This window comes from Cotesia glomerata, linkage group LG1 (genome assembly GCF_020080835.1).
Source record: "Cotesia glomerata isolate CgM1 linkage group LG1, MPM_Cglom_v2.3, whole genome shotgun sequence".
NCBI classification, from domain to species: Eukaryota; Metazoa; Arthropoda; class Insecta; order Hymenoptera; family Braconidae; genus Cotesia; species Cotesia glomerata.
In genome coordinates, this window is record NC_058158.1 from 19,132,146 (window position 1) to 19,157,907 (window position 25,762).

Here is a 25,762-nt window from a genome sequence, read left to right on the forward strand (position 1 = left end):
CGCCTAATTGCAGCGCTTTCTTTGTTCTTTATTGTATGATACTAATGCCGCAAATATCGAGAACAAAGCTCAGTGAACACTGAATGTACTCGCGTCGCATTTGTATGCTTTACGTTGCGTTACATTTTTCTATCATTTTTATTCTTGTCAAAGATGTCTGAACAAATCGGAAATAGAGTTTATAATTATTTAATTGGATTTGAAATTCATAATATTGATAATATTAAGTTACCTTCGTGTAAGGATGTATTGAATCTCTTTATGTACAAACATCAATCCTTAAAATTAAGTATACGAGCAAGTGCTAGTAGTGTGATCAGTGATACGAATGCTATTTGGGCTAATCTTTTGATTCCAACTTCTCGACCTCAGCACAGTATTAAAAAATTGGAAAAAATTCACAGTGACTACATGAAACTGAAGAATCATCGAAGTCGTGCAAAGACATTGAAAAAACAACGAACAAATGTGGAACAGTTCAGCAAACGTCTTGATAAATTATTTGACATTGCAAATTGTGCTGCACTAAAAAATTTACCGAAAAATTTGCAGCAATTTTTGACAGATTGTCAAAAACTTCTGAAAATCTGTCTGCGATGGAAGTAGAAACTCCCAATAATGAGGAAATTGGTTAGTTCTAATATTATAATAGTTTTGTTTAATTATATTTGATTTGTTTAAGATTCAGCTAATATGTTTACTAATTCACTGTTAACATTTTTCATTTCAGGAATGAAATTATCCCAACAGTCGTCCTTAAATAGTTTCTGTAGTTCCATATCAAATTCCAGTGAATTGAAGCGAACTTGTTCAGACTTTGAAGATACAATGCCAGCGCCTAAGAAAAATAAAATTGATATTCTGACTTCGGAATTAGTATTAGCACTAGATAGAACTAAAACTAGTAACAGAAATGCGATGTACATCATTTCTGCTGTTATTCAAAGTTTAGGACTTGAGATTGATAAATATAATTTAAGTTACTCCACTATTCGCAATGCGCGTATTTCAAAAAGAGAAGAAATTGTCGATACGATCAAAGAAGAAGAAATTTTTGATGACTCTCTCGTAGTGCACTGGGATGGAAAGATGCTTCCTGCGGGAAATGGTCAACCAAAAGCAGAACGATTATCAATACACGTCACCGGAATAAATACTGATAAAAATTTAAAAACTCCGATTCTCTCTGATGGCACAGGTGAAAGCCAAGCTTCAGCCATTTTTGAAACGCTGATAGAGTGGGATCTTTGCGATAATGTTAAAGCAATATGCTTTGATACAACTAGTTCAAATACCGGTAAGTTAATGTTGTGGTTGAATGAATTTATATCACAGTATTTGTTTTTTGACTTGGGAAGAAATTTTCAAATAAGAATTTGATTAATTTTTTTAATTATTTTTACGAATGTTGAGTTAAAATATAAGCTGAGTCAAAAATTTGAATAACTGATAATTAAATAACAGTTTATCAATAACTAATTCTTTGTTTTAGGTTGTTTTAATGATGCATGTGCATTATTAGAAGATGAAATTGGCCGTGACTTATTATATCTTGCTTGTCGCCATCATACTTCTGAATTGATGTTACGAAATGTTGCAGAAGTTGCTTGGCCAGTGACGAATAGTCCAAATGTACCAATTTTCAAAAGACTCAGAGATAATTGGGAAAAAATTGATAAATCTGCGTATGAAATCGGCACAGAGGATAAAGATATTGCACTTATTTTAAATCAAAGAAAAGACGATATTCTTGACTTCATAGAAAATCATCTGAAGGTATTAATTAATTCATAAATAGTTTTACCATTGAAAGAATTATTATTTATAAAGTTAATTTCTTTTACAGTCATTAGATCTTTCTGATACACTGATAGAAGGACTTGTTAATATTTAATAAGCTTTATAAACTGTTAATAAATGATTTTTTAACATCATGGGATTTGATAAATATTTATTAACAGTTAATTAGTATTCATTACGTAGAATTTATTAACTGTTAATAAATATTTATTAATTTATTAATAGTTAATAAATATTTGTTAACTGTTAACAAATAGTTATTTAGAATAAAAAGCAAAAATAGCAATTTTCTTTTGACACTTTTTATAACCCTATAACTGGAATACATTGATAATAATTCAATTCACTTAATAAATTAACGTTTTTAATATGTAAAAATATAAAAAATAATTATGAGCTGTGATAGAATTTGGTAGTTTACAATAAATGTTATTATAATGTAATATAATTAATGCAAATAATTTATAAGGATGATTTTTGTTTATAAGCAACCTTCATATCATATGACATTGTAAGCCAAACAAATTCACTCAACCAAGTATTTATTAACTGTTAATAAATATTTGTTATCTATTAATAAATATTGATTGAATATTATTAAATGTACTTTTCTACCTAATAAATATTTATTTAATGTTAAAAAATATTTATTAAATTAAATTATTATCTTCAAATAAATCAAATTATTAATAGTAAATAAATCCTTTTATCAGTGTAGTTATTTTGCATACTTCGATATAACTCGAATTTTTAAGTGATTTAGTTTTATACATTTGGCCTTTTTACACGCTTTTTATTAGCTTCACTTGTATGTCAGTTTGTCAGTTTGTCAGTTTGTCAGTTTGTCAGTTTGTCAGTTTGTCAGTATGTAACTCTCCTTCGCATAAAGAGACTACCATAATGATATTATTTAAATTTTGATTATTATCAACCTAGAACCCAGGTGATGACCTTCCTAGTCATCCTCTGATGACCATCCCGAAGTTATATTTCGAAACCAGGTGTTTTCCTCCGTAGGTTTTCATCGGGAATGGCACAGATAAACCCGTACATCAACCCGGAATCCTCTGATGACCATCCCGAAGTTATATTTCGAAACCAGGTGTTTTCCTCCGTAGGTTTTTTACACGCTTTATATTAGCTTCACTTGTATGTCAGTTTGTCAGTATGTAACTCTCCGTGGGTAATTTGCGCGCCTGAATATTTTTGATAATCAACAAATAATAGTTTAATAATAGTTTAAAAAAACTAAAAACACGCTTTTTATAGAAAACCAAACTAAAAAATAGAAAATAAATTTTAATAAATTTAAATTAAGAATAGTGTTAAAAATTTCAATAAATATAAATTAATAATAGTGTAAATAAAAAAATGTATTTTATTTTAAAAAAAGCGTGGGGTGCTTTTTAAGATATCAAAATGATAATCACTCTACTCATATCTGTCAATAAAATATTTATAACTATTGACACCATGCACCCCACGCTTTTTAAAATAAAATACATTTTTTATTTACACTATTATTAATTTATATTTATTGAAATTTTTAACACTATTCTTAATTTAAATTTATTAAAATTTATTTTCTATTTTTAGTTTGGTTTTCTATGAAAAGCGTGTTTTTAGTTTTTTTAAACTATTATTTATTTTTTACTTTTAGTTTGGTTTATTTATAAAAGCGTGATTTTTTAGTTTTTTTAAACTATTATTTGTTGATTATCAAAAATATTCAGGCGCGCAAATTACCCACGGAGAGTTACATACTGACAAACTGACATACAAGTGAAGCTAATATAAAGCGTGTAAAAAACCTACGGAGGAAAACACCTGGTTTCGAAATATAACTTCGGGATGGTCATCAGAGGATTCCGGGTTGATGTACGGGTTTATCTGTGCCATTCCCGATGAAAACCTACGGAGGAAAACACCTGGTTTCGAAATATAACTTCGGGATGGTCATCAGAGGATTCCGGGTTGATGTACGGGTTTATCTGTGCCATTCCCGATGAAAACCTACGGAGGAAAACACCTGGTTTCGAGATATAACTTCGGGATGGTCATCAGAGGATTCCGGGTTGATGTACGGGTTTATCTGTGCCATTCCCGATGAAAACCTACGGAGGAAAACACCTGGTTTCGAGATATAACTTCGGGATGGTCATCAGAGGATTCCGGGTTGATGTACGGGTTTATCTGTGCCATTCCCGATGAAAACCTACGGAGGAAAACACCTGGTTTCGAGATATAACTTCGGGATGGTCATCAGAGGATTCCGGGTTGATGTACGGGTTTATCTGTGCCATTCCCGATGAAAACCTACGGAAGAAAACACCTGGTTTCGAGATATAACTTCGGGATGGTCATCAGAGGATTCCGGGTTGATGTACGGGTTTATCTGTGCCATTCCCGATGAAAACCTACGGAAGAAAACACCTGGTTTCGAAATATAACTTCGGGATGGTCATCAGAGGTTTCCAGGTTGATGTACGGGTTTATCTGTGCCATTCCCGATGAAAACCTACGGGAGAAAACACCTGGTTTCGAGATATAACTTCGGGATGGTCATCAGAGGATTCCGGGTTGATGTACGGGTTTATCTGTGCCATTCCCGATGAAAACCTACGGAGGAAAACACCTGGTTTCGAGATATAACTTCGGGATGGTCATCAGAGGATGACTAGGAAGGTCATCACCTGGGTTCTAGGTTGATAATAATCAAAATTTAAATAATATCATTATGGTAGTCTCTTTATGCGAAGGAGAGTTACATACTGACAAACTGACAAACTGACAAACTGACAAACTGACAAACTGACAAACTGACAAACTGACATACATATGGAAGCCTGGTTGGCTCACCGTCAACTTACGAAAAAGTGGCGCTCTTTTCGCCCACAAGTTAACTAGTGCACGAGTTCACTAGTGAACTTGTGCACTTGTGGAGGCGACGCGACACTATTAGAAACGCGCTTTTCGAAGGTGCCGCCATTTTGGCATGCGTAAATTAAAAAAAATACAGTCTTATTTTGTTATTATTTACGTTACGCTAGAACGGTGTAGACATTAATATTGGAAATTTTAATTTATTAATTGCTATTGCTGTAAAATCACTCTTCTAATATTGCGGCGTCGCCTCCACAAGTTCACAAGTGCACTTATGCACTTACAAATATTAGAAGAGTGATTTTACAGCAACCCTCGCGGTTTTTGAAATACCGTAAATTTTCGGTATTAATGCGTTTACTGTAAATTTACCGTTATAATTCTGAAATAATACGGTATTTCTGTGGTCATTTTGGCCAGTTTTTTTACTATAGTTATGCAGCATTTCTACCGTACTTTTGCTGCAAAGTTCAGAAATAATACTATAAAATTACTGTAAAACTCTAGAACTTTTACCGTAAAAAATCGATGTATTAACTATAATATAACTATAATTTTAAAATAATAAAATCGTATTTCTACGGTAAAAATACCAAAGATATACTATAATTTTGCCGCGTTTATACTGATATAATTAAAGATATAATGCTTTCTACCGTAAGATGGACGGCTGTGTTTATTACTCGGTGAGTCTTATTAGGTGACTGAGTAATTAGATATGGATAGTGTCTCTGATAGCTCAACTGGTAGAGCCTTCGGCGCGTAACTAAATGATCTGAGTTCGAATCCCGGTCTAGACTAAAAAAAATTATTAATAATAATAACAATCGAGAAATTAGTTTATCAACCTCTTGAAAATAATTCACGATAATTTATAATATTATAAAAAAAAATTTCAAGCTATTGAATGATAGTAGTAAAGCAGCATATTTTTGGTATTTTGCCGGTAATAGAAAGTAGGGATCTTCTTTTCCAGTTTTTTGCTGCAATAATGCCGCAGATATACAGTAAATATGCGGTATATTTACGGTTTAAATGCTGTAAATATACCGTAATTTTTCTATTGTATTGCCATAAATATTCTGAATTTATTTCGTAATTTTTTCATAATAATTCGACAAAAAAACTGGCTAAAATAACTGAAGTATTACGGTAAAAATACAGCATTTATATCGTATAAATACCGAATCTTTACGGCATTTCCAAAACCGTGAGGGAATAGCAATTAATAAATTAAAATTTCTAATATTAATGTCTACACCGTTCTAGCGTAACGTAAATAATAACAAAATAAGACTTTATTTTTTAATTTACGCATGCCAAAATGGCGGCACCTTCGAAAAGTGCGTTTCTAATAGTGTCACGTCGCCTCCACAAGTGCACAAGTTCACTAGTGAACTCGTGCACTAGTTAACTTGTGGGCTAAAGGAGCGCCACTTTTTCGTAAGTTAACGGTGAGCCAACCAGGCTTCCGTACATACAAGTGAAGCTAATAAAAAGCGTGTAAAAAAACTAAAAAATCACGCTTTTATAAATAAACCAAACTAAAAAGTAAAAAATAAATAATAGTTTAAAAAAACTAAAAACACGCTTTTTATAGAAAACCAAACTAAAAAATAGAAAATAAATTTTAATAAATTTAAATTAAGAATAGTGTTAAAAATTTCAATAAATATAAATTAATAATAGTGTAAATAAAAATGTATTTTATTTTAAAAAAAGCGTGGGGTGCATGGTGTCAATAGTTATAAATATTTTATTGACAGATATGAGTAGAGTGATTATCATTTTGATATCTTAAAAAGCACCCCACGCTTTTTTTAAAAAAAAATACATTTTTTTATTTACACTATTATTAATTTATATTTATTGAAATTTTTAACACTATTCTTAATTTAAATTTATTAAAATTTATTTTCTATTTTTTAGTTTGGTTTTCTATAAAAAGCGTGTTTTTAGTTTTTTTAAACTATTATTTATTTTTTTAAATAATATTTTTTACTTTAAAATTCTGAAAATATCCTCTTTTCTGGCCGCAATTATTAAATTTTTCTTATTTTTTGTTAGAATCATCATCCGAGAAATGATTACAAGGAGTTTTTGGAGCTGAGCTGTATCTTTTTGGGTGGTATCAAAAGTCATAGAGCCGAATTTAAAGCACCTGGTGCTTTTCATCACGCACGGTGGTTATCGAAAGCTCTCTATTGCTTGAAAATATATATGTTTAGAAACCAGTTTAAAATGGGAGCAAACGAAAAAAAAATTTTGCAGAAAATATGTATTTTCATCGTAATATTTTATGTAAAAATATGGTTTACTGCTCCTAATGCAATAAATGCTCCAAACTCGGATTTGCAATTAGTAAAAGATCTTATTGACTACAGAAAAATACATCCAGAAATTGCAAATGCAGCACTCGATAAATTGTCTCGGCATTTGTGGTACTTACACGAAAATCTTGCTTGTTTAGCTCTTTTTGATGAAACTGTGTCAGTAGAAGAAAAAGTAAAGATCGTACAAAAAATGAATTCCCAGGTAGCGGTCAAAAAGCCTAATAAACGTTTATCAGTCGCTTATGAAAAAATAACGTCGTTATCTGAGAAAAACATAAGCGATTTTGTTAATCCAAACTCGTTGTTTATTTTTGAGCAATTTGAGCTCCCCTATGAATTTTTGCATACAGATCCAAGTTTGTGGGAATCAAATCTTGAGTATAAACGATGTTATGATACATTCAAAAAGTTAAAAGTAGTAAACGATACTGCGGAAAGAGGAGTAGCGCTAGCCGAAAGTTTTAATGAAGTATTGACTTATAACGAAGATGAAAGACAAAGAATTTTTCAAACTGTTCAGCACCATCGATCTCAATACACATCGTGTAAAAAATCACAATATATTGACAATGAATTAATCTAACAATTCATTTTTCTGCTTCTAATAATAATTATTTGGTTTTGTTGTTTTTATTTTTATTAAATACTTATTGTTGTTAATATAATTCGAACTATTATAATTTAATAAACTGTTAATAATATATAAATTATTTAAGTGTAATTGAATTCATAAGTTTTATGCAGAAACTCGTCAATCCATTATTTATTAAAGATTCTTAAGATATAAGCTTTTATAATGTAAGATACTTATCATATCCTGTTTTTCTAGCCTTAAAAAAATATATTGAAGAAAAAATATAAAAAACAGAGAAAGTAAACAAGATATTAATAAGTTTAAATCAATGATCGGCCAAAATTTCACGAAAAAATATATTCAAGGCTTAATATCTCGCTTAATATTGATCTTAGCGATTTGGTCCATAGGACTTTTTTTGTTGGAAATTGAATTCTCTACAAGAATTCTTTACAAGTCATTTACATTTTTTCCGTAGCTCTTGATATTTACGAGATAAATGCGAAAAACGCCAATTTTATGGAAAAATCAGGTTCAGTGGCCCGTACTGCCTCGCCAGTGTGAGTTACGACTTTGCGGCAATGGGCACTTTTGTAGAGCGTTCAATTCTAAGAAAAAACCATCTTCGATCAAAGTAATCCCATGAAATGCCGCTGAGCTTTAGGAATTCAAAAATTAAAAATCAAAGTTTTTGTGTATTTTCAATGGGAAATATTCACATGCCTTGGTCGAGGACGTTAATTAATATTAAGAGCTCAAACTTTCAGGGAATTTTTAACTTCCCGCTAAAAATCTCAGATTTTCAAAAATCGGGAAGTTATTGTTTTTACCCCGTTTGGCAAAAATCGAGTTTTCATCAGATCTCGACGTTTGAAGGTCACAGGAAGCTTCCCTGACTACCCCCGCGATGTTGTCACTATGTCTGTATGTATGTATGTATGTATGTGTGTGTGTGTGTGTGTGTGTGTGTGTGTGACTATGTGACTCGCTTATAACTTTTGAACGGTTGAACCGATTTCATCGCGGTTGGTGCCATTCGAAAGGGCTACGCTGAACTTAGATTTCCTGAGAATTTGAACCGATTCGGACCGATAGATTTTAAGAAATCTTGAAAAATCTTAAAGAAAATAAGAAAAAAATCATTTTTGAAAGTAGTTTTTTTGGAATATCTTTTAAACGGCTCTTTTATCTTTTAAACTAATCCGCCCTTAAGCTTGAAAAACCACGCCGATCGGCGTCAACCCGATCAAAATCGGTTGATTCGTTCGAGAGATAGCGTGAACGAAAGAAAACCGAAAAAAACCGAAAAAAGTGTTTTTTTCACATAACTTCGTCATTTCTTCTCGGATCACTTTTGATGACATAGCATAATTTATAGAGCTTAAAAAACCGCGTCGATTGCCGCCAAAAACGTAGAAATCGGTTGAGTGGTTCAAAAGATATCGTCAATAAAAGATTTGAAAACAAGTGTTTTTAAAATCACTGCGACATTTTTAACTTCCCACTAACAAAATCGAAGATTTTCAAAAATTAGGAAGTTATTGTTTTCACCCTGTTTTGAAAAATCGAGTTTTCATCAGATCTCGACGTTTTAAGGTCATAGGAAGCTTCCCTGACTACCCTCGCGATGTTGTCACTGTGTCTATATGTATATATATATATATATATATATATATATATACATATATATATGTGTGTGTGTGTGTGTGTGTGTGTGTGTGTGTGTGTGTGTGTGTGTGTGTGTTTGTGTGAAAGTATGTGATCCGCTTATAACTTTTGAACAGCTTGACCGATTTCATCGCGGTTGGTGACATTCGAAAGGGCTTGACCAAATTTAGATTTTGAAAACTATTTGGACCGATTCAGATCAATAGATTTTGAGAAACCTTCGAAAAACTGAAAAAAAAATTTTTTTTTAAATGTGGTTTTTTTGGAATAACTTTTAAACGGCTTGATGGTTCAACTCCAAAAACTAATCAGCTCTTAACCTTAAAAAACCACGTCGATCGCCACTAGTCGGGTTAAAATCGGTTGATTCGTTCGAGAGATATCGTGAACGAAAACCGAAAAAAGTGTTTTTTCGGAATAACTCCGAAATTCCTAGTTCTGCGTCGAATGCTGCCAGCGCGTGACAATCGGTTTATTCATTCAAAAGTTATTGTGGTTTAAAAATTCAAAAAATAGTGTCTTATCAAATCTCCATCAGATTTTTGAGCTCGAAGAGCTCAAAAACGTCATTGGTGCAATTTCAAGCGCCTAAGTATGGAATTAGCGGGAAGTTGCAGGGATGGCCTTCAGGGTCAACCGTTTTCCTAATTTTTTTTTGGGTATTTCCAACAAGAATTCACGATGGGACCGAAAAAAAAAAATAAAGTAAAAAATCACTCTTATATATATATATATATATATATATATATATATATATATATATATATATATATATTTATATTTATATATTAGGGTGTGCTAAAATGTAACTTCCGTGGAGAACCTTTTAAATTTGAAATTTTGAGTTCCACTTTTAACAGCAGCTGTGTTTAGCCATTTTCTGAGAAATTTCGAGGTGAGAGGATTCATTTGATTAGTTATAGGATTTTTAACAGGAGATTTAATTGGGCACTTTCAGCCAAATTTTGAATTTTCACCGGAAATGCCCAAACTAAGCTTCTGTTAAAAAATTCAATAAAAATGCATTGTCTCATTCCAAAATATCTCAGGAAATGCCCTAACGCAGCCTCTGTTAAAAGCGGTACTCAAAATTCCAATTTTAAAAGGTTCTCCACGGTAGTTACATTTTGGCACACTCTAATATATATATATATATATATATATATATATATATATATATATATATATATATATATAATTTATAAAATTCTCGTGTCATAATGTTCTTTCCCATACTCCTCCGAAACGGCTTGACCGATTCTCATGAAATTTTTTATGCATATTCAGTAAGCCTGAGAATCGGCTACTATCTATTTTTCTAACCTCTAAGTGATAAGGGGTGTTCACCCCAAAAATTTTTTTTTATTTTTTTGATACAATTTTTTTTTTTATTTTTTTATTATGTGGCATCAAAAAATACATACAACTCTAAATTTGCTCTTTTTTATTACCAACCCTTGCTTTTTAATAGTCATTTTCATAATTTTATCATTTTCTATCCCACTCGATAACATCAATTATTATCACTTGGTAAGTTATTCCCTCCATGTGTCTACCGGTGTCACTTCTCACCCTTTAAACAGCACGGAGTAGGGATGTTACCTCTACAGTTTTCGGCTATTATTAGTGTTTATGCTTCAAGCGTAATAGTTAAACATTTTTACTATCTCAGTGTAACTCTTATATCAAATATATTCTCGAGTAACTTTATTATTTATTTATTAATAACTAATATTATTAAATATAATTAATTATTAATAACTAATCAAATTATTAATTTTGAGTGTAAATCGCACGATCAGTTAATTAAGTGACTTACATAACCTCTAAAATACTCAACACGTGTCACGAGTTCCTGCAAACAACGGCTATTGAGTTGTAAGTATAAATTATTTTTTACGTTGATTATAAAATCAAAAATTATTCTTTCTTATTTATAACGAAAATATTGTTGGGAATGGTGAAAAACGAATTCGGTGAAAGTTAGATTTTTATCACAATTGGGAAATTTATTTTCGTGTTTACTCATAAGAGCTCTAACTTCGACAGAATTTTTTTTTCACTATTTCTAACAATATGTATTTTCGATATAATTAGGAAACATAAAATTTTTCGCTTTCGTGAAACTATCTAATTTTAACATGTATATTTAATGTAATCAAAGATAAAATAAATGATTAATATAATAATTAAATATAATAATTAAATAATTCAATCAGTTCTATTCATGTGTGTTTTGTATTGTACAATGAATAATGCCAACAAAACGCAAAGGGGCCAATTTGAGCCGTCATACAAATAAATCTAGAAGCATTCGAAATAGAAGAGCCCAAAGAACCGAAGAACAAGTTCAGGAAGAAAATACTGGAGCGCGTGTGAGAATGGCGCGATTGCGTCAATAACAATCATACGATACACAAGCTGAACGCAATGAAGTCATGAGATTGGAACAACGACAATTGCACCGTTTGACTGTCAATAGACGCAGAGCAAATGACCAACAATGCCAACAGGCACATCAAGAGTTTGTAGCTACATCATTTCTGCATCTAGCATTCCAGTATGAGCCCGATATTGAATATTATGCTCATTCAAATGTAGTAATTGGTGCTATGGACAAAGAATGCTTATATTGTTATGCTTTGAAATTCAAAAATGAACCAGCCGGGATGTGTTACGCATCAGGGATGGTACAACTACCTGTAATTGAAACACCACCGGAACCATTGAACGGTTTGCATCAAATACAGTTTCAAGTATGTCCATAAAGGCAGTGACATGGCGGTGTTTAGAGTGGAAAATACCAATGTGAATGCTCCTCCAGTAAATAAAAACAATGAAATAACGCTCTACCAAATAGGTTGGTACATCAGCTCCAATGAAGCTGTTTGGCGTATCTTTGGTTTTCCAATTCATGAACGGGATCCAGCAGTTGTTCAGTTAGCCGTTCATCTTGAAAATGGTCAGCGTGTATATTTCACGAACGAGACAGCGATTGACCGTGCTATAAATCCACCAAAAACTACACTCACTGAATTTTTAATTGTGTAATCGTGCGGATGATTCTGGTGCCTTTGCACGTACTTTACTCTATTCACAAGTACCACGCTATTTCACATGGGCTCAAACAAAACAATGGATACCCCGCAAGAAAGGCTCATCAGTTGATGCATGCCCCGATTTATTCAAATCAAACGCCTTGGGGCGAGTATTTACAGTGAATTCAAGACAGACTGAGTGCTTTTATCTTCGACTATTATTGGTTAATGTTGCTGGCCCATTGTCATTTCAAGATATACGTAAAGTAAATGGGCAACAGTATACAACGTATAAAGATGCATGCCTTGCACTCGGCTTGCTAGAAGATGACAATCAGTGGGAATTTATGCTTGCTGAAGCAGCATTGAACTGTACAGCAATACAAATTCGTCTACTATTCGCTATAGTGTTGACTACATGTTTTCCAGCCCGAGCAGAGATATTGTGGGATAATCACAAAGATTCAATGACTGATGATATATTGCATCAACATCGTACACGGTGTAACGATCTAGCGATAACATTCAGCGACGATATTTACAATGAAGCATTGATTGCTATTGAGGATCTTTGCATTATCATTGCTGTAATGTTGGAATAGTAAAGCTGAAAGTAAATATGCGCGTTCAAATGCTTCAAGATCCATCCGCTGAAACATTCTCAAAACAGCTCTTAGATATACTGGATACATAAAATTAGCGAATGATTTCTGCACAATCATTGATTCGCAAGATGCTCTTATTAAACAAATATTTCTCGATGTACACACGAATTACATAAATCTCGAGTGGCTTGCAGAAAGAGCAATGTTAGCTGCAAAAAATGTGGACGTTGACATTTTAAATTTGAAGATACAACAGTTATTGCCAGGGGACTTGGTATCATATAAATCTATTGATACAGTTTGCGATGACACTGAAGCTGTAAATTTTCCAACAGAGTTTTTTTACTCACTAGATTTGCCAGGCATGCCACCACATAACTTACAATTGAAGGTTGGATCTCCAATTATTTTGTTTCGTAATTTGAACCCGCCACGGCTATGCAACGGTACGCGATTAGTCATTAAAAATTAATGAAAAACTTTATCGAAGGCACCATTTTAAATGGCAAGTTTCGAGGTGGAAATATATTGATACCACGAATACCTATTATACCCACAGATGTGCCAATTTAATTCAAGCGTATTCAATTTCCGATTAGATTGGCATTTGCAATGACTATTGATAAATCCCAAGGCCAAAAAATGTCTGTTTGTGGCTTAGATTTGAGCACACCATGTTTTTTACACTGACAATTATACGTTGCATGCTCTCGAGTGGGTAAACCATCAAGTTTGTTTGTATTAGCTAAAGACGGGCTAACAAAAAATATTGTTCACGCTGCAGCATTAAGAGATTAATATTATGTAATTAATAAATTATATAAATTATTATTACTTTTAATAAATTAAAACAATTAATGTTTGGTGTTTTGTTATTTTTAAACAACATTTCCTCATCGTTCACAGCGCTCCAGGCCTTTTTCACTCATATTCCACATCCTTATACACTTCCAATAAGTTAGTTATTCTTTTTCTACACTAGAAATTTTCTAGAAATTATTCACATGGCAAAACAACGTTTGCCGGGTCAGCTAGTTGATCTTATAAAGTATCTTATCTGAAAGGCATATATCAATGAAAAAAATGAAACTTTAACGAAGCAAATCGATTGAGAATGAAATTTTCTGTGATTCAAAAATTGTAATTTTACTGAAATTGTCATTGTTTTTAATTGTAAAATAAAACAAGGTTCAGCCGTCTCGGGGTATACGATTTTTCTTTCTGCTAACTAGAGGATGTACTCAACAAGACCTGACATGAATCATTCGATTCGCGCTTGATGTATTGCAGAACTAAATTTTTAAATGTAGGCTAAAAATGTAATTTTTAAAACTTCAAATGGCTCGTTCTCCTGGCATAAGAATTAGAGGGCTCGAATTCAGTTTGTGGGGATACTTTATAGGATATTTCAAGAATCTCATTTTTCAGTGAAATCGATTGACCCCTCCCGAGAAAATATTCGAAAAGTAATGGAACTGTTAGAGATGTAGAAGTATAGTAATATTCGCACGCACACCACACACACACACACGCCAACGCGTTGATCTACTGTGCATGCAGTTGCGCCGGATTATTGTATACTCTAGTCACTTTTCAGATAGCACGTTGTCGAGTAGAGTCACAAGCATTTTTTTTTTTCAATCGTTGTAACTAATTACTGAATAAATTCATATGTCGCTTATAATAAATTTTCTCTTTTTATAATTCATATCAACTTGATCCCTGCCTAACTCCCAAAGGTTATGGGCCCAGTGGCGAGAAAGGAAGTGAGTGATGTAAAAATAATAAAGAAGTGAAAATTGTGAAATAACAATCGTCGTAAAATTTTCTAAATACGTGGTCGTAAAATAGCTAACCAAACATAACCCACGAAACGTCGCTTATTGAGTTACTAGACAAACGTAATTATTATGTCTGGCAACTGAGGATGAAGTCTATCCTGGTGAAACATGACAAATAGGGTTATGTAAGCGGCGAAATACCGTATCCGATTGAAAACAACGCCACGAAGAGAGAAATTGCGAAGTGGAAAAATGGCGATGAGAAAGCCAAAGCGGACATTATCTTGTCAATTGGCAACGCCGAATTGAAGACGATCACAAAGTGCAACACGTCGAGAGAAATATGGTAAAAACTGCAGTCAATCCACGCGTCGAAAGGACCAGTGAGAAAAATTGAGTGGCTGACAGAGGTAATATCTTTTAAAATTGACGAGGATAATGATTTTCGTGAACGACTGGACAGCTTTACGAACACCGTCGAGCAGTTAGAAGGTATGGACATCAAAATTCCAAGTGATAGACTCGTGGTGCTAATTTTGAAGAGTCTACCACCAAGCTTCGAGAATTTTCGATGTGCGATTAGATCCAACGACGAATTACCGACTACAGAGGCGCTGATTGGGAAAATACTCGATGAAAATCGAAGTAGGAGATCTGAAGAATCGGCAGAGGACAACAACTTGTTGGATGCAAGCATCGGTATGGAAGAAAACCGCCACAGGGAAAATTTAAGTCAAAAGGCAGCAAACCATGCTTCATATGCGGAAGAATTGGTTAGTGGGCAGCAAAGTGCTCTGAGCGACAACAAAATTCTGCGAGGAGCGTCGAATCGTCAGCAGAGACCTACTATTTCGTGGATCAACCTGAGGAGGCCCACAACGTGACTTCAAGGTCTAGGTGGTGCTTGGACAGTGGATGTACCACGCACATGTGTGCTAGCGACGAATTCCTGACTGATATCCAGGAGTGTGAGATGACGCTGAATATGACAAATGCAGCATCGACAAAGGCAAGGGCAAAAGGGCTTGCTCACATCAAGGCGAAGACAGACACAGGTAATATTGATCTAAATCTTCGTAATACCTTACTTGTTAAAGATCCAAGAACTAATTTAGTTTCCGTATCGAAAATCATTCGGAACGACCGAGAGATTTTATTCAGGAAAGACGACGCTATCGTCAGGGACCTGAATGGAGAGGTGAAGTTAGTCGCTGATCGCATAGGAGACCTGTATTACCTACGGGAGCAGACGAAACAAGTCAAGGCAGTGGAAAAGGTGTCGGAAAGAGCCAGTACGTCGAATTTAGACCTATGGCACGCAAGGTTGGGACACAGCGTTAGCATTCGTCAAATAATTATCGTACATATCACATAATTTAACACTTCGTACGATCAAACATAGAGATGTCGTTATGTCACGAAATTGTACGATAATCCAACGTATGCAACATAATTATGCGATAATTTTTTTCTGTTCAAATGTTCCCACCGAAATTGAAATTTCACTATGCTGCTCTCTCGGATTAACTTTCTGATTTTCTAATCATCTATTTTCACTTAATAATAATATAAGGTCAATGGATTTTGTGTATACTTTATACAAAGTACAGTTCCAATCTGACTAAAAATTTTAATATTTTAGATACTCTTTAAAGCTCAGGTTCATGGTTATTGTCACTATTGTTAGAAAATTGAAGAGTTTATTTATTATTAATAATTAATATTATTGATGATCTAAAAAAAATTATTATTGTTCTATATACGTGCAATATATATTCCTAAGATTTTTTAAATGATAAAAAAATCTAAGGTAAATCTAGCTTGTGATTTATAATGATAGATAATTCGAAGAAAGAAGAACACAATAATAAAATTGAAAATTTTTTGGAACCATTGATTGATAAAAGTACTGTTCGAGTATTATTGAGCACGAGTGGAGAATATTTATATATTTTTAGACCAGGTAACTCTAGTATTATGACTTTTAGATGTTAGTTGAATAAATTTATAGGTTAAATATAAGTAATCTATCACATGTAGTTATTTGTTATTGATATAGACAAAAATTGATATGTCTGTTAATAAAAATTATTTTTTTTTTTAATTGAAATTTTTTTCTTTCATCTAGGAAGTGAAATCATTCTAATAACACCGGAAAAAATTGGAAAGTCCGAAGATTATAATTCGTCTTTGTCATCGGGTACATCAAGTAACGAGCCAAATAGTGATAACGAACGTTTAATTAATGAAAACAATAACGGATTGTAACTCTGCGTAGCTTCATCATGAGTGATAGTGAAGACAACGACACTCCACCGAAATGTAAAAAACAAAAATTATATACTCGACGCAAACAAAAATTTAATAAGTAATGGATGAAAAATACTAATTTTAGTTCTTGGTTATCTCCAGAATCAACTAATCAATATAAAGCCAAATGTACCATTTGCAATGTTACTTTTACGGCAGAATTAACGGTTGTGAAAAACCATTCGAAGAGTAAAACACAACACTGCTATGAATTCAATGGTAAATTAAAAAACTATTAATTTATACTCTCAACCGACTTCAACTATTCAGAATCATCATGTTTCAAGAGCAGAAATAAAAATAAGTAGTTTCTTAGCAGAGCACAACATTTCTTTTCGAGTAATGGATCGTCTAACACCTTTATTAAAGGATTGTTTTCCCGATTGCAAGACTATTCAAGATATTCATTTAAAGTCATCTAAATGTGCAGCTGTTGTTGTTAATGTAATTGGAGCTCGCGAAAAAGAAAATTTATCTGTTAAATTAAAAACATCTCTATTTAGCATACTTATTGATGAATCAACGGATATTTCCCGGACACAAAACTTATGTATTGTAGTAAGATTCTATGATTCTGAAGTCGGAAAAGTTGTGAGTCGTTTCTGGGAACTGTATCAAATATTCAACGTTGAAGATAATGGTAATGAAGCTTCAGCTGAACACATCTTCAATTGTATAGCAAAGTTATTTAATGAGTATTCAATTCCATTCACTAATGTAATCGGCTTTGGATCAGATGGTTGTAACACTATGATGGGAAGCAAAAATTCAGATCGGACTCGGTTTAAAAATGAATGCCCTGGAATTTATATCACAAAATGCATTTGCCATTATCTATACCGTTGTGCAAGTAGTGCATGTAATGTTTTACCGTCTGATTGTGGACAGCTAGCTCATAGTGTTTACAATCATTTTTCCTTAAGTTCTAAGCGACAATTTGCTTTGAAAGGTATTCAATCGCTGATAGAATTAAAAAATCATAAGATTATTCGTCTCGCTCAAACTCGATGGTTGTCAATAACAGCAGTTATTTCAAGATTATTGGAGCAGTGGGATGCTTTAATTTTGTACTTTAACCAATTAAACTTCGATCTAGAATTGAAAAAAAAAAAATAATACAAAAAACGAAACTGAATCTAAAGTATCAAAAATATTAAAGCTTTTGACAGACCCAATGATTAAATTATATTATCAGTTTCTTGATTAGGCTTTACCCAAATTCCCGGGATTGAATGAATTTCAATCAGAAAAACCTCTGATCACTCTAATTTACAAAAATAGAACCTCTGCTTATATGGATTTATCAAAAACTTTTTTGATTGCTGATTACGTAAATAAGACTTCTCTAAATAAGATAGATATTTTTGATGAATCTCAATATCTAAACATTCAAAATATTTATGTCGGTATAAATGTAATGAGTTATTTTAATAAGCCTGAGTTCAGTAAAGTACCATTAATAGATGAAAAAATAGAATTTTTAACTAACTGTCGACGTTTCATTATTGAAGGATGCAATGAAATCAAAAAAAGATTTGACTTCGATGATATATTGCTAAAAAACCTAATTGTGATAAATCCGGAAGAAGCAATTTCGCAGCACTCTCTCGTTACAACACCTTCTTTACTACAATTAATGTCATCATTACCTCGATGAGTAAAGCCAAATGAATACCAAGCTATTGACAACGAATGGCGACAACTCCGCAGTTTCAAGCTACCTGACAATATTGATATAAATGATTCTGTTGACGTTTTTTGGCATAAAATTTTGGAATATGATGATAAAGATAATATTTGGAGTTTCAAAAACTTAGCCAAATTCGTACTAAATATAATATCTCTACCTCACTCTAACGGTGATTGTGAGAGGATTTTCAGCAAAATCAATTTGATTAAAACTCAATCTAGAAATAAGCTCGTGACTAAAACAAAAGACAAAGTAAAATAATTTAACGAAAGAATTTATGAAATAAATTAGGTAAATTCAGGAAAAATTAATTTGTAAAATCTCGGAAGTAACCGAACATTGTTGGCAGATTATTAAGATCTCTGTCAATAGATTTGAATCCATTAATTCACGATACGAAGACCTCTTGTAATTAAATATTTATTGTTGTATTATTAAGACCACGGCAATAAATTAGTTAATGATTTTAATTTGAAATTTGGAATTAGGATTTATAATTAAGTTGAGATGAATGGAATAGAAATTTTGGGAAATAAATGTATAAATTTTAATCTGTAAAATCCGGAAAATTTATTTAATGTTGAGTATTAAACTCGTGGTAATTTTGGAAGAAGTTTAGGCGTCGATTTTAATCCTGAGTTCTTGAGAATCTGATTTTATTAATTGTGGAAATAATTCATAATTTTATTTACGAGCTAATGACTGAAAAATTTTAGTAAAAATTAATGTTGTAATTTTTGGAGTTTAATTTTATAAGTCAAATATAAAAGTTAAGTAGAGCCAGTGTGTGTGTGTGTGAGCGGGTTACGTGTGTAAAGATCGTGCGGGATATGTGTGTGTGAGTATGTACATTCTCTACTTGTTGATGTTTTGCCGATTAGAGTAGTTCGTACAGTCTAAGAGCGTGAGGGTCCGGTGGACAGCGCGACTTAGTTAGAAACTGCGGTATAGACGCTCCATAAGAGGGTACCGTCAGGATTAAGAATTTTGATAGAGCGTGAGGGTCCGGTGGACAGCGCGACGTAGCTAGAAACTGCAGTAAAGCGCTCTTTATGAGGGTACTGTAGGATTAAGAATTTTTGTTAGTTATAAGGAATTTACACATCGCCCTCGTATACGATAGCCTCTGTACGAGGTGCTTTGCTGGCTACTTAGGTTAAGTTGAGGCGTCGGTTTTAGCCCGGAATCCTCGGTAGTAATGAGTCATAGTGTTAAGTCAGTCTTAAGTGAGTCAGTGTACGTGCGAGTGAACAAGTTGTTATTTTATTTTGTTGTTAATAAATTTTTGGTACCGTTGTTAAATAAAAATTTATTCATTTCAGATCACCTTCTTCCACTCTCTCTACCTGTAGATAAGCTCAGCTCTGGCTCCGGTTCCAGGAACCGCGATTAAAAATCCTGGTGGCGCCCTTTAATTAATTGATTTAGATTCATTTGTTAGTTTTATTATTTCAATTAAATTAATTTGAGGCGCCAATTGAGCGGAATAAACACCCGTTACAACCTACTCAAGATCGTAGCAAGCTACTTTGAAAACAGGGTCCTGAAGTATGACACGAAGAACGATCCGAGGAAGTATGATATTACTGGATATAGTAATATTCGCATGTATACCACACACATATGCCGACGCGTCTATTTACTGCGCATGCAGTTGTGCCGAATTATTATATACTCGAGTCACTTATCGGACAGCGCGTTGTTGAGTAGAGTCACAAGCCTTTTTTTTCAATCGTTGTAACTAATTACTGAATAAATTCATACGTCGTTTATATTAAATCTTCTCTTCTTATAATATATATCAATAGTGTGTCCGTTATTTCCCAAGTTGATTTTTTTTTCGCGATCGCTCCCTTGATTTTTAGTTTTTGGCCTAAAAAAAAATATCTTACACAAATAAGCTCTTAATTACCAAATTGAACCGTGCCGAAGTCGAGTTACATTTCCCATTTAAATAACATGGGAATTTGGAACTTTTTGCAATTATATTTTTTTCTTAAAAAAAAAAGTCACCACGATTATGATCAGTGCATATTCTGATGAGAAATTAAATGCTCTACAAAAAAGTTTTATTATAATTTTTCGATAAAATCATTCCTTTAGAAGTTATTCGTGGTTAAATTTGTGTTTATAGTTATTATCATAGTTTTGCAGTCTTGCTATAAAGTTTTTTGTCTTATAATCATTTATTTTATTTATAAATGTTCCAAAAATTTAATCAAAATGATTAATAGTTACAGTAACGTTAACAATACGATGTATTGAATACATTTTTAATAATATTGCCGCTTATTTGTGTTTTTTCTGTCTCTATTCACATTTATTTGTTAAGCAATTTTTAGTTGCATTATTAGAGTGCCAATGGAATCAAATTTTATAAACCAGTTGCATTTCACCATGCACGCTAGATGTCATAAGCGATTTATTCACTGAAAATATATATTTTTTGGGACATTTTCGAGTTAGATCTTGAAACGCAACAAAATCTTTTGGATATTTGTTCATTCATAGTATTTATTTATGTATTATTTTGGTTTTTGGCACCTCTTGCAGCATCAGCTCTATACCAAGATATAAATTATATAAAGACTGTATCATTACAGGACGACCGTCAAGAAAATTTCTGAGGCAGTATTGCACAAATTTAAAAACCATCTGTGGTGTTTAACTGGTAAAAAAGCTGATTTGACTTTTTTCGATTCAAATACATAACTTCACGTAAAACGAAAAATGATTAAGACAGTTGGATTCTGCAAGGCATATTCCAAGAAAATTATGAAATTTTTTTCATCGAAAGATAAATATATTAGCAATTCACTACCAAAATTTCAGATCGATTCACTACACCGTTTTTGAGAAATTAATTTTCGAAATTGCATCATTTATACGCAGAGGTATAGAGAGATGGTAAAGTTAGTATAAAATCTTCCATACCACTCGAGTGATGCAAATAATTTCATACTATAGTATATAACTTCATACTATAGTATATAACCACATATAAAAGTTATATAACTTCACTATCTTTCTATACCTTTACGTGTAAATGTTGCAATTTCGAAAATTCATTGCTTAAAAACAATGTGGTGAATTGATCTGAAATTTTGGTGGTGAATCATTAATATAATTATCTTTCAGTAAAAAAAATTTCATAATTTTCTTGAAATATGTCTTGCAGGATCCAACTACGTTAAATTATTAAAATGTCATAAAAATTTCGATTTTGATTCCCCCTGAACGCTATATAGTTAATGCAGATAATGAAATTATCAATTCAAAAAAAAAAAGATATTGATTTCTTTCTTAAATAAATTAATTTTTATTAATTCAAATTCGATGAAAATTTTTTTTTTGATTCAACATAAATAAAAAATTGCTAGAGATTAACTTTGAGACATGAGCCACCAATAATGATTGTTTGGAAGGATTAGACATTGTTAATAATCTACAATTGTTAACGATGTAGCTGAAAGAGCGCTTCGATGAACTCAAAAATACATCAACAATTCAACGCATAACAAAGAACAAAAACAATGTTTAGTGCAAATCATTCATGAAAACAAAAACAAACAAATTCATAAATACTTATCATAATGCGACTAAAAATTGCTTAACAAATAAATGTTAATAGAGACAGAAAAAATACAAATAAGCGGCAATATTATTAAAAATGTATACAATACATCGTATTGTTAACGTTACTGTAACTATTAATCATTTTGATAAAATTTTTGGAACATTTATAGATAAAATAAATGATTATAAGACAAAAAACTTTATAGCAAGACTGCAAAACTATGATAATAACTATAAACACAACTTTAACCACAAATAACTTCTAAAGGAATGATTTTATCGAAAAATTATAAGAAAACTTTTTTGTAGAGCATTCAATTTCTCATCAGAATTTGCACTGATCATAATCGTGGTGACATTTTTTTTGAAGAAAAAAATATAATTGCAAAAAGTTCCAACTTCCCATGTTATTTAAATGGGAAATGTAACTCGACTTCGGCACGGTTCAATTTGGTAATTATGAGCTTATTTGGGTAAGATATTTTTTTTTAAGTCAAGAACTAAAAATCCAGAGGGCGATCGCGAAAAAAAAGTCAACTTGAGAAATAACGGACACCCTAATATATCAACTTGATCCCTGCTTAACTCCCACAGGAACTACTCATGGTAAGTCGGGAGGATGCGATCTATTGAATTATATTCAGCTTAATTTTATAATTATAATTCTCAGCGAGCTGACAAATTTTTTACTTGAACTTCAATCGCGATTTAGCAAAATAATGAACAGTGCTTTATAAAGTATGTATGTAAATTTCATACATTACTGTATAATAGGGTCAAGTTATGAATACAGCAAAGAACTATTCTTGCTTGTCTCTCTCCAAATTAAAGAGAAAAAATACTTGTCTTTCTAATAGCCACATTACATACTGATAGATAAATTTTTGTTAATAGGGGCAGTGAGACCTGCATGCCACGTACAAGCTACTTTTTGTGGATCTCAACCTTGTATGCATGGTGGTAAATGTATTGAAGGTTGGAACAGATTCTACTGTGATTGTACTTCGACAGATTTTAATGGAGCCACTTGCAGTAAAGGTAAGAATTAACTAGCTGTTTCCTGCCCGTTTTTCTGGACACTATAGGATTGTATTTTTAAATCTAGACTTGAAATTTAATTGGAGAATTGTTTTGATTTGCAGAGATATCAAATGAGCATTAAAAGTTTTAGTTAAAGTCATTGCAATTCTCATAAGTGAAGTTAAAATCTGCCCAGCTTCAAGTGCGACGAATTATTCTGTTAGTTAAAATTTTCTCAGTGACATCAATTTTATATAGAAAATAAATTGTAACGGAAGGTTTCTGCTACTTGCTCGCTCCTTGTTTTAATTTTAATATTTAACGGCACCACTGGAATTTTTATCATGGTTTCCAGAACCGGTCCAAGTACGAGAGATATCGAAGAGTCGAGAGAAATTATAAATAGGTTGACCTTTTTCGTTAATATAGGTTCCGCCTTTCCTCAGCTAGGACTCTGAGAGGCAAAGTACCGGAAATAACACACACTGCTTCCTCTGATATTGTGCGGAAGGCGCTAGCTACTCGTAGGGTACTCAGTTGATATACTGGTCCAGCCTTTCCCCATGATTCTTGCGTCTTTAGTGCGTCGGCCCAAATGGATATTCCGTAAGTGAGCACCGATGTGACTACTGATGACAATAATAGCCTCCTGCTCTGCTTTGGGCCTCCGACGTTCGGCATCAGTCGTGCGAGACTAGCCCTCACTACTGACGCTTTGGCATTGACATGTTCCACTTGCTGCTTGAAGTTGAGTCGGGCATCAAGCATCACTCCCAAATATCGGATATAAGATTGTGATGTGATTTTTTGTTCGCCGACTTTCAGCTTAATGGTCTCTACCACTTTTCTGCTGGTAATAAGCACTGCCTAAGTCTTGTGTTGCGCCAGTCGCAGGTTCACTGCGTCCATCCACCGGTTAACGCGCTCAAAAGTGAGATCGTACATATGGTTTATCTCGTCCAGGTGTTTGGCAACGATCACTACGGCTACGCCATCTGCATATGCTACGAGTTTGACGTTTCTTGGCAGAGTTAGTCTTAATAGATCGTCATACATAATATTCCACAGGGGCGGGCCTAGAACTGAACCTTGTGGTACACCTCCAGTAATATCATACTTCCTCGGATTGTTCTTCGTGTCATACTTCAGGACCCTGGTTTCAAAGTAGCTTGCTACGATCTTAAGTAGGTTGTAACGGGTGTTTATTCCGCTCAATTGGCGCCTCAAATTAATTTAATTGAAATAATAAAACTAACAAATGAATCTAAATCAATTAATAAAAGGGCGCCACCAGGATTTTTAATCACGGTTCCTGGAACCGGAGCCAGAGCTGAGCTTATCTATAGGGAAAGAGAGTGGAGGAATGTAATCTGAAATGAATAAATTTTTATTTAACAACGGAACCAAAAATTTATTAACAACAAAATAAAATAACAACTTGTTCACTCGCACGTACACTGACTCACTTAAGACTGACTTAACACTATGACTCATTACTACCGAGGATTCCGGGCTAAAACCGACGCCTCAACTTAACCTAAGTAGCCAGCAAAGCACCTCGTACAGAGGCTATCGTATACGAGGGCGATGTATAAATTCCTTATAACTAACAAAAATTCTTAATCCTACAGTACCCTCATAAAGAGCGCTTTACTGCAGTTTCTAGCTACGTCGCGCTGTCCACCGGACCCTCACGCTCTATCAAAATTCTTAATCCTGACGGTACCCTCTTATGGAGCGTCTATACCGCAGTTTCTAACTAAGTCGCGCTGTCCACCGGACCCTCACGCTCTTAGACTGTACGAACTACTCTAATCGGCAAAACATCAACAAGTAGAGAATGTACATACTCACACACACATATCCCGCACGATCTTTACACACGTAACCCGCTCACACACACACACACTGGCTCTACTTAACTTTTATTTTTGACTTATAAAATTAAACTCCAAAAATTACAACATTAATTTTTACTAAAATTTTTCAGTCATTAGCTCGTAAATAAAATTATGAATTATTTCCACAATTAATAAAATCAGATTCTCAAGAACTCAGGATTAAAATCGACGCCTAAACTTCTTCCAAAATTACCACGAGTTTAATACTCAACATTAAATAAATTTTCCGGATTTTACAGATTAAAATTTATACATTTATTTCCCAAAATTTCTATTCCATTCATCTCAACTTAATTATAAATCCTAATTCCAAATTTCAAATTAAAATCATTAACTAATTTATTGCCGTGGTCTTAATAATACAACAATAAATATTTAATTACAAGAGGTCTTCGTATCGTGAATTAATGGATTCAAATCTATTGACAGAGATCTTAATAATCTGCCAACAATGTTCGGTTACTTCCGAGATTTTACAAATTAATTTTTCCTGAATTTACCTAATTTATTTCATAAATTCTTTCGTTAAATTATTTTACTTTGTCTAATCCATTTAACTAAGAGGCCGAGTTCAATACATAAA

General features: G+C 32.9%; 2 protein-coding genes across 2 annotated transcripts in view; both read left to right on the forward strand.

The window, feature by feature from the left end:
- Window positions 1–25,762, forward strand: part of LOC123263793 (neurexin-3-like) — a 763,584-nt gene that overhangs the window by 364,679 nt on the left and 373,143 nt on the right. Inside the window, exon 19 of the mRNA XM_044726803.1 lies at window positions 23,153–23,296. Coding sequence (XP_044582738.1) covers window positions 23,153–23,296 — 144 coding nt within the window. The remainder of the gene's footprint in view (window positions 1–23,152; window positions 23,297–25,762) is intronic.
- Window positions 598–7,611, forward strand: LOC123264790. The gene is made up of 2 exons (XM_044728278.1): window positions 598–630; window positions 6,751–7,611. The coding sequence occupies exons 1-2, from the start codon at window positions 619–621 to the stop codon at window positions 7,597–7,599; spliced, it is 861 nt and encodes a 286-aa protein (XP_044584213.1). The 5' UTR covers window positions 598–618; the 3' UTR covers window positions 7,600–7,611.